The following is a 14,929-nucleotide window of genomic DNA, read 5'->3' as shown; positions in this document are numbered from 1 at the left end:
GCGGGGTGAACCAACGGTAAAGGAAGACCTTTCTCTGCTGTCAAAAAAAAAAAAAAAGAGAGAGAGAGATCTTCCATCTGCTACTTCACTCTCCAAATGACTACAACAGCCAGGGCTGGACCACGATGAAGTCAGATGCTTCTTCCAAGGACTGGGGCCATTCTCTGCTGCATTCCCAGGTGCATTAACAGGGAGCTGGATTGGAAGTGGAGCAGCTGGGACACAAACCAGTGCCCATATGGGATGCTGGCCCTGCAGGCAGCAGCTTAGCCTGCTGTTCCACAGTGCCAGTCCTGGAAAGATCACTTGTAACACTTGTACAACTCCATATTGAGTTGTGGTTGTGACAGTCCCACTGGTGCCGAGGAACTGGCCTTGGGCAGAAGCTGAGTCATGGCTGGCCCAGGAGGAAGCCTCTGTGAGGAGTAGACCTCGGCCTGCCCTCTGCTTGCCTTGCAGGTCTTCTTTCACGGCTTTGGGTTGTTAGAAGCAGTGTAGGTTCCTCACCCAGGCCCTGCAGTTCCTCAGTGTATCCTTTGAAAATGTTCTTTTAAAGATCATGTTTTATACCAGAGCTAGAACTGGCCTCTTGTGGTTATTTCCTCTCAGGGTTTTATTTTTACCCTCATTGATCTGGGCTTGAAAATTGCAAGCGCTGGAGAGGTGGACAGCACCATGCTGAGCCGTCTGCCCCATAGTCTGTAGGTGGCACAGGAGGAATAGTGCCTGACCTGGGTGTCCAGTGACCCTGTGAGAGCCAGTCCTGGTCGACGTGTGAAAGGACAGTTATACTGTGCTCAAGCTATGCCCCTGTGTGCACACGCCAGACGACCTAGTGCACGAGTTATGGGAGCCTGGTGTATGTGAGCTGTGCTTCAGAGGAGGGAAGAGAGTTCATTCTTAGGGAAAGAAAAGGACATCCCAAGGGGGACAAACAGTTCTGAGGCCTGAGGAGAGAATCCCATCCTGACGCTGGGAGCTGGATTGGAAGTTGGGTTGTTGCCCTCAGGGGAATGACAAAAAGCCACTTGCAGCTCCAGTTGTCTGCTGCCATAACAGAATACCACAGGCTGGGTAGTTTTAGAGAACAGATTGATTTACCTCATGGCTCTTTGGGCAGGGACGCCCAGGAGTGTGGCACCAGCATCTGGTGAGGCCCTTCTGCGGCGCAGCTGCTGGCTCAGGTCTCCTCATCCTGGGATCCATCCTCAGGACTTCACTTGACCCTGCCCTCCTCCCACCTCCCCCAGCACCTTTCACATCCACATTTGGGGATCAAGGTTCCAACTCTTCAGACCTATCTTCCCCTTGCCTGCACTGTCAGCAGGTGCAGATCACCCAGCTTGCGCGCTGGTGGCAGCAGGGCATCAGCATAAGGCTGGGTCTGAGAAACCACAGGTGCCACCTGGACACAGGCTGTGCATGAGAGAGACAGAACAGGGGCACTGTGTGCCTTCTGTGCCTGCACAGTCGTCTCCCATCAAGCCTGGGAGCACCCTGCTCCCCGTGTGTCCCATGCTTGCTCTTACCTTGAGTCCTTCTTTGCCTGCTCGCCTCACCTTAACATCACATGCATCCCTGTATCCCCCAAACCCATGTGTTTGGGCCTTTGGCTCACCCATTGCATAGACTGTCAAGCACTTTGAATGACAATTATTCTTGTCTGTGTTCCCGTATCCCTGTTCCTATCTGCAGGAGATGGGGTGCCTTGATTTCCTTTTGTTGTCTTGGTAAAAGACACATAACAGAAAGTTCATGTTTTTTACAGTTTATTTGTTTATGTGAAACAGTGACAGGAAGGGGAGTGGGGAAGAGAGAGAGAGATCTGTCTTCCATCTACTGGTTCACTTCCCAGATGGCTTCATTGGCTGGGGCTGGGCCAGGCTGCAGCCAAGGGCCAAAAACTCCATCTTGGTCTCCCTCATGCGTGGCAGGGGCCCACGTACTTCAGGCATTGTTTGCTACTTCCCAGGCATATTAGCAGGAAGCTGGATTGGAAACAACAGCCAGAATTTGAGCCCCCATTCTCATGAGGGATGTGAGCATCTGTGCCACAGTACTCGCTCCAGAAGTCACCGTCCTCACCACCTGTAAGTGTGCAGTCCATGAAGTTCACGTTGTACAGCCATGGTCACTGTAGATTCTGACCACCTGAACCAGTGCAGGGTTTGCATTTCTGCATCCATGCATATCTAGTGTAGCCATTTTCCTACTCTGTGACCCTGAATGCTGTCCACTGTGTGTGCAGGCCATGTTTATCCATTCATCTGTCGATGGACACTTGGGCTGCTTCACTTTGTACTGACTGTGCACATGGCCACATAGACACCTTTTTGAGACCCTATTTTATGATTTTGGAAGAAATGGAATTGTTGGATTTATGGTTACTCCGTGTTCACATTTTTGAGGTGTTGCCATACTGTTTACAACTGCTGTGACACGTTGCTATCACCAGTTCATAAGCCGTCTATTTCTCCTCAATCTCACCAATATCGTTTCCCTTCCCTTCCCATCCTATTCCAACCCATCCAGCAGTAGCAATCCTAATGGGTATGAGGTGATATCTCACTGTGGTTTTGATTTGCCTTTTCCTGATTATTAGTGATGTTGAACATTTAAAAACATTTTTTTTTTTAATTTTAAAGGTTTGTTTATTTGAAAGGCAGAGTTAGAGGGAAAGACAGGGTAGGAGAGGTCTTCCATATGCTGGTTCACTTCCCAGATGGTTGCAAAGGCCGGGGCTGGGCCAGCTTGAAACCAGGAGTCTGGAACTCCATCTGGGCCTCCCACATGGATGGCACACCGAGGGAATTGGGCCATCCTCCGCTGCCTTCCCATGTGTGTGAGCAGTGAGCTGGCTCTGAAGCATAACAGCCGGCTCTCAGACTGTGGCCCTGATGTGCGATGCCAGCACCGTGAGCCCTGGCTTAACCTGTGCCACAACACCAGCCCCAGTGTCTGTTCACATGCCTGTTAGCCACTGGTGAATGTTCTTTTGTTGTCTTGTTTTTGAAGATTTTATTTATTTATTTGAGGGGTAAGGTCATAGACAGTGAGAGGGTAGAGTTACAGACGGTGAGAGGGAAAGACAGGTCTTCCTTCCATTGGTTCACTCCCCAAATGGCCGCAATGATTGGAGCTGTGCTAAACCAAAGCCAGGGACCAGGCGCTTCTTCTGGGTCTCCCATGCAGTTGCAGGGGCCCAAGGAGTTGGGTCATCTTCTACTGCTTTTCCAGGCCATAGCAGAGAGCGGGATTGGAAGAGGAGCAGCCGGGGCTAGTACCAGCGCTCATGTGGGATGCTGGTGCCACAGGTGGAGGATTAACCTACTGTGCCATGGCACCAGCCCAATGAATGTTCTTTAGAGAAATGTCTACTCCAGTCCCTTGCTCAGTGTTTTAATCAGGAGTTTGTTTTTTACTTTGTTGAGTTGTAGGACTTCTTTATGTTTTCTAAATAGTAACCTTCTATAAGTTGTGAACCTTAAGTTCTCCTATTTGTTAGTTGCCTTTCACTGATGATTGTGTCTGTTGATCCATAGAAATGTTAATTTTGATGAAGTCTCTTTCATTGCCTGTACTGTGTTCATGAGGTGTGACTGTCATACACCATGTCATGAGGCTTTCCCTCTGTCTGCTGTGAACAGTTTGTTGAGGGGCACCTTGCCTTTAACACTCTTCACCATTGATTGATTGCACCAGATTGAACTGGATTTGAGAGCTGGCTCCCTTGGGTTGCAGGTGACTGGATAGAAGGGCAGTGTTTACTGTGCATGGAGCAGTGCTAGGGTTATTATTGGAGTCGTGGCGGCCACCTTGTAGGTTGCTGGGCAGGGCTGAGATTTAAGGCAGACATGGGAAGTTGGCGAAAGTGGACATGGTCAGCCTGTGAGATACATAATTCTGATACATGGACATCATAAAGTGCAGTGATAAACTGAAAAGTTGTTGATGTTGGTCATTTTGAGTCTTTGTTAGCTTAGTAATAGTATTTATTATTAAAATCAGGGCTTGGCAAAGGTTTTCTGCAGTAAACCAGAGTCAGATAGAAAATGTTTCTTGATCTGTGGCCTTGTTTCCACTGCTGCGGCTCTCCCTTCTTTTCTCGCTTGGGCCATGGGGTGCAGGCAGTGCACTGTCCAGGTACTCTGTGGGGATGGCACTGTGAAGGTTTGAGGACTCGGCCCTCTGTCTCCTCACTCTCCCCTCTCTGTCTCTGCCTCATGGTGGCTCGTCTTTGCTTGTGTTTTGGGGGGTATGTTGTTACCCATGACTGTCTGCATGCACATTTCAGTTTTTAATTGTCTTTGTTTTGAAGCTTGTAGCCAGTAAGGACCCCAGAGACGTCCGAGCAGCTAGAGACCCTAAGGATCCAAAAGAGGAGATCAACAAAAACGCTTCTGACTTCGGACGACAGCAGCTTTTACCCCCCTTCCCCTCCCTTCATCAGTCACTACCTCAGAACCAGTGCTACATGGCCACCACCAAGTCACAGACAGGTAAGGTGTTTCTCCAGCCTGCCCCTCGCCCCGTGAGGATGGTGCTTGCAGTGAATGCCTGTGTTGCTCTGGGAAAATGTGGTCATCAGCACGCCCTGCTGTGCTCACCTGTGCACCTGAACAGGCTCACCCGACCTCTCTTTCCGTGCCTTGTACGACACTGGCATTATTTTCCTAGTTTGTTTTCAGTCTCAGGATGAAAAATGTTTTCTAAATTGTTAGAAAAATTGTGCTGACTTGGTCTGATTGGGTAGAAGACACTGGGTTTGAGAGCTGTCAGGTGCTCTGGAGATGCTCAGATGGACCCAGGGCTTTGCTTTGTCACAGCCCCTGTCTGTGGGCGGTGGTCACTCTTCTGTACTTGCTTCCTTCTCCTGTCTCAGGAGGATAAACACTTGACTTCTCCTTCCTGGAGGCGGTTGCAGGACGTAGGGCAGCAGGAGAGGCTGGACCAGGGCACGCAACTCAGGGTGAGGGGTGCTTCCAGCTCCTGGGCTCGGCGTGTGCTTCGCACCATTCTCAGAGTGGCCGACTGGAATTCAGCATGCAGCAGCCTGGAGTTTGAATTTGAAAAGGTTCTTGTGCACTGTGCTTCTTGTTTGCTCATGGTTTCATTTGAATTTCAGCAGCACATGTTCCCATCAACATTTGGGAGACTTAGTGAAATAGGCCTCTAGTTACACCCCCCCCCCCGCCCCCCCGGGAAAAAAAAAATCTTCCTGTGAGGCTGTCACTAATATTGGACGAGGACCTGCTGACTTGTACTTGATCAGTCTGGTGCTGTCCACAGGACAGCTCTCCTTGGGCGAATGCTGCCTGGTCACAGAAGTGTTTAAAATAGTTTAACATTTTATTTATGTGAAGAGGGGAGGGAGAGAAAGAGAGTGTGCACGAGTGAGAGGTTGGTCTTCTTTCCACTGGTCCACTTCTCAAAAGCAGCCTGGAGCCAGGAATTCAGTCCTAGTTTCTCTTGTGAGCAGCCAGGGCTCAGCTGCTTGAGGCATCACTGCTGCCCAGGCTGTGTCTTAGCCGGAAGCTGGAGTGAGCAATGGAGCTAAGACCCCACGCAGTCTTTAACAAGCACCTACCCAAATACTTTTTATTCAAACTAATTTCAGATTTCTATGCATCATTCTTTTTTTTTTTAAAGAATTATTTTATTTATTGAATGGCAGATTACAGAGTGAGAGAGAGATCTTCCATCTGCTGGTTCACTCCCCAAATGGTTGTAATGGCCAGGGCTGGACCAGGCCAAAGCCAGGAGCCACAGACTTCCTCCAGGTCTCCCTCCGAGAGTGCAGGGGCCCAAGGACCTGGGCCGTCTTCCACTGCTTTCCCAGGTGCATTAGCAGGGAGCTGGATGGTAAGTGGAGCAGTGGGGACTTGATTCTGCATCCATATGGGCTGCCGGCTTTGTATGCCGCAGCTTAACCCATCATGCCACAGCCCCAGCCCTGCGTCACTCGTTTTGCCACATGAAAAGGTGTGTATTCCCTGCCCCTTTTTTGTATGCAGCTTTTCAGTTCCGAAACAATTGCAGACAATGTTCCCTTTTGTTTGTTTATACGCCCTACTGTTCCCTGAAAATCACAAGGTGCCCTCTGCAGAATAAGGCCCTTCTCTCGGGAAACGAGCGCTGCGTGAGGACCAGAGGCAAGCAGTGCCGCAGCACTGCCGTCTCATCTGTGTGCCTTCAGATCCGGGCCTTCACAGCAACACAGAGTCAGCTTCTGGTCCGTCCACGCTGCCTCGTGTGTTGTCTCCTGTGACGTGATCCTCGCTCAGCTCCTTGTCTTGACCTTGGCTTGTGAGCAGCACTGGTCTCTTGGCAGGAGGTGTCTGATGAAGGTTTTCCCACATTTCCCAGGTGGGACCATCCCAGCTGAATGGCTTGTGCGCTGAGCAGTTGGATTTTGTGGCCTTCTGTCCTGTTGTGGTCAGGTGGGAGAGCTAGGGGCTCCCTGTGTGCTTACGTTTCTGATCTCCAGGTTGTCCTGACCTGTGTCCTGGGGAGACAGTGGAGGCTCTGCAGCTGCTGCGCACCTCCTCACATCCCACAGGGACTTCAGTATCGTGAGGTGCACCCAGAGCGAGTGTACATGGGGATGCCAAGCAGCGTTTCTCTGCCTGCGTCGCTTCCTCTCGGACAGTTCAGGGTCTGCTGTAACTAAGCGTGTCATCTTTCCAGCCACCCAGCCAGCCTTCCACCTACCCACATGTCCACCAGCCACCTGCTGGTCCACCCACCCATTCATCCGTCTGCCCTTCTGTCCGTTACATGTGACTGGGGAACTGTTTGAGTCTCTGGCTGAAAGTCCACTCCTATTTATTTGGTCCCTGAGCCCTGGGACAGGGCCCCATCACTCTCTGAAGGCTCTGCAGACCACTGTGACCCTGTGCTCCGAGTCCTGGAATTGGCTTTTTTCAGGGAGGCCTGTTGCTTCTGGCTGAACCGCAGCAGGCAGAAAGCAGGACTGGGGTTGTCCTTGACGTTGGTTGTTTGACTTAGTATTAAGCATTTGTAGTAATTACACCTGATATTTGCAGATCTGTATGGAATTAAATTTATGTGTCAAGTCTGGCGCCAGGTATTAAGGTGTTGTTTTCTACTTCTGCTTTATTTCTTTATTTTTATTTTATTTTATTTTTTTTGACAGGCAAAGTGGACAATGAAAGAGAGAGAGACAGAGAGAAAGGTCTTCCTTTTCCGTTGGTTCACCCCCCAAAGGCCGCTGCGGCCGGTGCGCTGTGGCCGGTGCACCTTGCCGATCTGAAGCCAAGAGCCAGGTGCTTCTCCTGGTTTCCCATGCAGGTGCAGGGCCCAAGGACTTGGGCCATCCTCCACTGCACTCCCGGGCCACAGCAGAGAGCTGGACTGGAAGAGGAGCGATGGGGACAGAATCCGGTGCCCCGACTGGGACTAGAACCCGGTGTGCTGGCGCCGCAGGCGGAGGATTAGCCTATTGAGCCACGGCGCCAGCTTATTTCTTTATTATTTCTAAAATGAAATGGCCAGTTGACCCCTTTGTATCCTCCCTTTGCTAAGTCCTTCCCATGTCAGCTGTGATTTCCACGTTTAGCTAGCTGTTAGTCAAGTCACTGACTGTTGTGGCTCTGTGGTCACAGGTACTCCCCTGAGTCCAGCTGCCTCTGTGTAATCACTGAAACACGGCCTCCTCCCCTCCCAGAGAGGGTGAAGTCGCATTTTCTTTATCTGCGTTTTCTCTGGGACGATTGCGTGTGCCCCTGCAGTGTTTCCTTGCCTCTGGTGGGAAGGGCTCTTGCCAGCGTCCTGTATCCAGGCATGGAGTGGGCTGTGAAGAAGGAAGGGTCATGAGCAGACCCACGAGGGCCCATTTCCTTTTGTGTGTGTGTGTGTGTGTGTGGTTTGTTTGTTTGTTTGTTTATTTATTTATTTATTTTGACAGGCAGAGTGGATAGTGAGAGAGAGAGAGAGACAGAGAGAAAGGTCTTCCTTTACCGTTGGTTCACCCTCCAATGGCCGCTGCGGCTGGCGCATCTCGCTGATCCGAAGCCAGGAGCCAGGTGCTTCTCCTGGTCTCCCATGCGGGTGCAGGGCCCAAGCACTTGGGCCATCCTCCACTGCCTTCCTGGGCCATAGCAGAGAGCTGGCCTGGAAGAAGGGCAACCGGGATAGAATCCGGCGCCCCAACCGGGACTAGAACCCGGTGTTCCAGCGCCGCAAGGCGGAGGATTAGCCTGTTAAGCCACGGCGCCAGCCTGTGTGTGTGTTTTTTAAAGACTGGTGTTAAATTTCTTTTTTTAAGATTTATTTATTTACTTGAAAGTCAGAGTTACACGGAGAGAAGGGGGTGGGTCCTTCCATCCTTTGGTTCACTCCCCAGATGGCCACAATGATCAGAGCTGCACTGATCCGAAGCCAGGAGTCAGGAGCTGTATCTGGATCTCCTGCACGGGTGCAGGGGCCCAAGGACTTCGGTCATCTTCTGCTGCTTTCCCAGGCCACAGCAGAGATCTGGATCAGAAGTGGAGCAGCCAGTTCTTGAACCAGCACCTATATGGGATGCCGACACTGGAGTCAGACATTAAAGACTGAGTAGGTGGGGAGAATTAGAAAGTGACTGCACACGCCCAGTGACATGTAGACTCAGAGAAGAGCTGCGAGGTCCTTAGCCTTACACCCCAGGCTGATAGCAAATCTGTGTAAACACCAAAAATCAGCAAATCCTGGGGAAAAGGGACAGATCCATCTCCCACGGTGGCCACATTAGTAGATGCAGCTGTCCAGATTTATGTGGAAGATCAAAAGACCTACAAAGATAGGAGAGTACAGCTCAGTCAGAGGAAACAGAATAAAACAGAGATTGCCTCTGAGAAAGTCTTGATAGAGACCCTAGACTCTGAAAACTGAAAGAAGACTTGGAGAAAGTCAAGAGCAAAATAGAAATATTAAAAAAACAAAAAACAAAAAAAACAAAAAACAAAACCAAGAAGGAATAAACCCTGCAGTTGGAAGGTGCAGTAAATGGAAAGAAAAAGTCCCAGCAGGGGTTGAAGGCAGATCTGAGGTGGAAACAGACTGCAGAATGCAAGCAGAGGCTGCAGGACTCTGGGGCGGTATCAGGAAGACCACACGTTCATTGTGGGGGCCCCAGAAGTAGAGCAGAGTGGTGAGGAATCGAGAGAAGATTTGAAAGAGTCATTGGCTGCAGCTCCCCAGATTTGATGAACAACTCAGATGTAAACACCCAAGCAGTGTCACGAACTTCAGGTAAGATGGTGAGACCCACACTGAACCAACGTGTAGCCGAACTCTTGCAAGACAGAGTCTTGGAAGCAGCAAGAGAGGGGCACTCCTCACACATGAGGCCTCTTCAGTCAGGTGAACTCAGACATCTTGTTAGGATCTTTGGAGGCCAGAGGCAGCAGGCTGATGTATGCAAAGAAGAGCGAGAACCACCTGTCAACCAAGCATCCTCTGTGCAGCAAGACCATCCTTGAAGAATGAGGGAGAAATGAAGGCGTTTCTGTGCAGACATGAGCTGAGGAGTCTGTACCCAGCGCTCTCCCTGCAGGAAGTGCTGCAGAGCCCCTAGGTCGGAATGAGAGCAGAGCAGGCAGTAACCCAGTGCAGGTGAAGGTGAATGCACGGGCAGTTATGAAAGCTACTATGAACGTAACAGTGGTTGATAACTCCACTTTTTGTTTTCTGCAACATTTAAGAAATGAACATACAGAACAAAACAAATCTGCGTTTATCACTGTACTCCAAGTTGGGTTTGTAATGCCACATTTTTTCTACACAATTTAAAAAAAAAGATTCGTTTCTTTGAAAGGCAGAGTGACTGGTATAGTACAGAGAGAGAGAAAAAAAAAAAATATCAGTCTTTGATCTACTGGTTCACTCCTCAAATGGCTGCAACAGCCAGATCTGGGCCAGACTAAAGCTAGGAGCCAGTGAGTCCATTCATGCATGTCTCCCACATGGGTGGTAGACGGCCAAGCACTTGGGCCATCTTCCACTGCCTTCCCAGCACATTTGCAAGGGAACTGGGTCAGAATCGGGACTCCAGCTGGGTCTTCAGGATGGGATACCAGTATCATAAACTTGAGCCTGACCTGCTGTGCCACAGTGCTGGCCCCTGTGTGATTCTAGGAGACTGAGGGATGTATGCTTTGGCCACACAGTGTATAAAGATGTAGTTCTGTGTCATCAGCTACTGAAAGGAGTATGAATGAAGTTGGAAGGGAACAGAGTTTTTGAATGTTACGAAATCAGGATTTTAAGTAACCCCTGAGGGCCGGTGTTTAGCCTGGCACTTAAAGTCCTGGTTAGGATGCGGGTGTCCGCAATTGGAGTATGTGCATTTAGTACCCTGCTCTGGCTTCCTGCCAGTGGAGATCCTGGGAAGCAGTGCTAATGGCTCGTGTTGCTGCCACGCCTGTGGGAGACCTGGATGGAGCTCCAGGTGCCCAGCTTTGGCTGTGTCTCAGCCAGTGTGGGCATTTGGGGGGAGAGAACCAGTGGATGGATAGTTCTCTCTGTCTCTCAAATAAATAAATAAATGTATTAGTTAATTAAGAAAGGTAATTGCTGTAATTGCAAGAAAATAACTACAGCATGTATATACAAAAGGAAATGAGAAAATAATTTAAGCATTTCAGTACAAAAAAGCCAAGTAAATATAGAAGACAGTACTGTAGCAAATAAGAGACAACAATCTGTAAGGTGTCTGAAAGACACAGCGAGATGATGGGGGAACCCTCACCAGTGATTACTGTAAGCAAATTAAGCCCCAGTGAAAAGACAGAGACTGGGAGAGTATGGGGTCACACACTCCTATGCAGTGCTGGCTGGGAGAGACTGCTTTCCAAGGATACTTAAATAGGTTCATAGCAAAGTAGAATTAAGATAATGTACATTTTTCATGACCTTAATTTTTTTTGAGGAAGTGATCAATCTTCCATCTACTGGCTCACTCTTTTTTTTTTTTTTTTTTCCTTTCCAAAAATTTATTTATTTATTTGAAAGAGTTACACTGAGAGAGAAGAAGAGGCAGGAAGAGAGAGTTCTTCCATCTATCTGCTGGTTCACTCTCCAATTGGCCGCAATGGCTGGTTCACTCTCCAATTGGCTGCCGATCCGAAGCCAGGAGCCTTCTCTGGGTCTCCCATATGGGTGCAGAGGCCCAAGGACCTGGACAATACTCCGTTGCTTTCCCAGGCCACAACAGAGAGCTGGATAGGAAGTGGAGCAGCCGGGACATGAACCAGTGCCCATGTGGGATGCTGGTACTGCAGGCGGCAGTCTTACCATTATGCCACAGCGCTGGCCACTGGCTCATTCTCTAAATGCCTGCAGAGGCCAGGGTTGAGTCAGGCCAAAGCCAGGAATCCCGTATAGGTAACAGGGGCCCAAGTTCTTGAGCCATCATCTGCTGTTTTCCATGGGGCGCATTAGCAGGAAACTGTATCAGAAGCAAAGAGCCAGGCCTCCATCCCAGGCACTCTGATATTACTGTCTTTACTGTCTTGCCACATATCTACCCCTTTCCAAGTACCCCCAAAGAACCAGACATAGATAGATTGAAAGTGAAAGGATGGAAATAAACATTACATCGAGAAAGTAACCAAAAGAGAGCAGCATGTCCACACTAATGTCAAACAAGATTGAATTTAAATCATAAAATGCTGTACGAGCCAAGGTAGCACATTTTCCATAAGCAATATGTAAAGCAATAAGTAAAGCAGGCAAGAGAACAATTAGCTTTGTATGCCTAATGGGAAACCCTCAAAGTAGGGGAGGCAAAAATGGACAAAATTAAAAGAAGAAATAGGAATTTCTACAGTAACGGAGGTCAATACCCATTCTCAGTCCTAGCTAGTACAGTCAGGCAGGAGATAGGAAGCTCAACAGGGTGAGCCTGCTCGTTCTAAGACATGTACACAGTACACTCTGACTACACTGCAGTGTGCACATTCTTCCAAGCTGGACCATGTGTTAGGTCTCCGTGTTTTAAAAAGTAGAAATTCAGAGCTTACTACAAAGCCACAGTAATCAAGACACAATGATGCTGGCATAAAGACGGATGTCCGTTCCTGTGTGGTCAGTGGTTTTTGACAGACCATTCAGTCGGGAAAGGACAGCTTCTCAACCAACAGTGCTGCCAAGATGGGACGTCCATGTCCAGAAGAATGTAGCTGGGCCTCTGCCTACCATCACCTGTAAAAGTGAACTCAAGATGGGCCCAAGGCTCGCGTGGAAGCCCCTGAAGTCTAAGAGGGAAACGGAGCGGGAAGGACTCATGACTTTTGATTTGGCAATGATTTTATTTTTATTTTTGTTTACTTATTTTTATTTTGGTATAAGACATCAAAAGTAAAAGCAACAAAATAACAGACAGATGGCACGTTATGAGAACTAAAATGTTTAGCGCATCAAAAGATATTATCCACGGAGTCAAAAGGCAACGCACAGAACCCACCCAGAATATCTAAGTCAGTCCTGCAGCTCAGCAACAACGCAGATGACATGAAGGTGTGCAGGTGTCTCACAGACATGAGAAGGTGCTTGGCCCCACTGCCCTCTGAGGAGTGGGAATCAACACCACTGTGGTTGCCCTGAAGACCCGTTAGGATCTAGGATTGCAGCTATCCAAAACATTGAAAAAGAAAAGAGTAAATGGCGCTGTGAATGTGGAGGATTTGAACCCTGTGCACTGTTGGTGGTATAAATTGACTAGCTGCTGTGGCAAGCACAGAATCACCGTAGGATTCAGCTGTCCTTTTGGGTTTATCCCAGTGAACAGAAAGCATGACCTTGAAGAGCTGTTTGTGCACCTTTGTGTACAGAAGCAGTGTTCTCGGCAGTCTGAAGGTGACAGCAACCAACCAGAGAGCCCATCAGTGGACGGGGGAGCAAAGTGCGGTCCACAGCTGCAGTGGAGAGTACTCGGCCTTCATAGAGGGAATTCGGCAGCCTGCCATCACATGGAGGAAGCTTGAGAATGTTATGTGTTGTGAAGCAAGCCAGTCAGTGTGTGATCACACTTAATGAGGGCCCTGAGCAGTCAGAGTCATAGGGACTGGCAGTAGAATGAGGGCTGCCAGGGGCCTCTTCTCAGACAGAGTCTCAGTTTCTAGAGATGATAATGGTGATGATTGTACAGTATTCTGAATGTATTAGTGCCACTGAACTAGACCCTTACAAATTATTCTGATAGTAAATGTTATATGTGTCTCACCACGAAAGAGTGGAGCAAGATACTCATTTCAGAAAGCTGTTTGATGCCTTCACACTTGAGCAAGCTCCAGACGCCTGACCCTGCACTGTGGCCATGTCACTTAGACGCCCTGTATTGTGACCCTGCACTGTGGCCATGTCACTAGATGCTACGCTATGGCTGGGTCATGGGAGAGAAAGGTCTGATTTGTCTCTCAGGGTCGCTGAAGTCTCCATGTGGGCTGGAAGGGAGGAGGAGGCTGGTGGCCCTGAGAGGCAGGGGGTAGGCATGGTGTACCATCTCCAGCATTGTGGCCAGCCAGGCCTTGCTGTCTGTGGCCTGAGGGAGAAACTTGCACTGGGCTGCAGAGTGGCCTCCAGGTGCTTGCCCAGCCTCTGTGTTTTGTCTCTTGTTTCTACCCTCCCTCACCTGTGTCTGCACTCTGGAGCCTTTTGCTGTCACCCTGACCACAGCCGCCCCACCTGAACACCTGAACCGTACCTGTCCATCCACTTCCACTCTTGTGGCTGCCTGTCTCTGGCTGCCCTGTTTTGGGTCTCTGGGCCTGTCCTGTGAGGGGCAGTTGGTGCTGTGGGCTCTTATTAGGTCTCCAGATCCCTCTGTCCCCATTGCTCTATCATTGATGTTCCTGTCCACTTGACCCCACCCTCCCGGCCCTGGCCATCCTCACTGAGGTCTGAGCCTCATATCCTCCTGCCTCGTAGCCCCTTTTACTCCTGTTGTGTCTTCTTCCTGGGTCTGGACCCTGCTCTGACATAGCGATGGAGGGAGCCCCCACCTTCACCACTTATTGGCAAATATTCGGGTGCTCTGTGGCCCTGCAGAACATCACTCAGACATTCTATACTGTTGTGTAGTGTTGTACGCTCACGGCTTGGCTGAAGATTTCACAAGGACAACTTGCTGACTGGGAAGAAAGGGTCATGAGGTCCTTGGTCCTGCTCAGCAGGTCATTGCCAGATGGGCGGACTCTCCCAGGCACCCAGTGGTGAGTGCCTTAGGCATTCTGGGCCTTAGGTCTCTGTCCCAACCACTCACAGGGCTGCAGCATGCATGCGGCCCCGGAGGATCTGAGAGGAACTTGCTCAGCTGCCTGTGAAGCAGACCGGCCCTGGCTATCGCATGAAGGACTCTGGGCTACTGAGATGAAGTCAGGGCAAGAGACCAGTGAGAAAAGACACACGGCTGACCCTTCTTCTCCAGGATCCGTGAGGACTCCGTCCTCTGTGGATGTTCAGTCCCTCGAGGAAGTGGCCTAGTGTTTGCATAGAGCCTGCGAACAGCTTCCCATGCAGTGTGGATCATCTTTAGAGTACTCTGTACTGACAGCATGTACACACTATTTTCTGTTTTTTAGGGAATAATGAAAGAAAGTCTGCATACATTCAGTACAGATGTAGTTTTCTGAGACAAACAATGTCATTTCACAGTGGATTCATGCCCTGGATGTGGGAACCACAAACATGGGGACCAACCAACCATTTATTTATTTATTTATTTTTTAAAGTTTAAAAACGATTTTATTTATTTAAGAGGTAGAGTTACAGATAGAGAGGGAGAGATAGAGAGAGGTCCTCTACCCACTGGTTCATTCCCCAGATGGCTGCAACAGCTGGAGCTGAGCTGATAAGCCAGGAGCTTCTTCCAGGTCTCCCATGTGGGTGCAGGGACCCAAACTCTCGGGTCATCTTGTACTGCTTTCCC

At 49.5% G+C, this 14,929-nt stretch overlaps 1 protein-coding gene across 11 annotated transcripts in view; it reads left to right on the top strand.

The window, feature by feature from the left end:
- EHMT1 (euchromatic histone lysine methyltransferase 1) overlaps positions 1-14,929 on the top strand; it is a 174,205-nt gene that overhangs the window by 72,824 nt on the left and 86,452 nt on the right. For all 11 annotated transcript variants that reach the window (XM_062207135.1, XM_062207134.1, XM_062207133.1 and 8 more), the window contains exon 4: positions 4,319-4,499. In XM_062207135.1, the coding sequence (XP_062063119.1) occupies positions 4,319-4,499 (181 nt within the window). The remainder of the gene's footprint in view (positions 1-4,318; positions 4,500-14,929) is intronic.

This window comes from Lepus europaeus, chromosome 12 (genome assembly GCF_033115175.1).
Source record: "Lepus europaeus isolate LE1 chromosome 12, mLepTim1.pri, whole genome shotgun sequence".
Taxonomy (NCBI): Eukaryota; Metazoa; Chordata; class Mammalia; order Lagomorpha; family Leporidae; genus Lepus; species Lepus europaeus.
The sequence above is the reverse complement of the archived record's forward strand: the minus strand, read 5'-3'. Positions and strand labels throughout refer to the sequence as shown.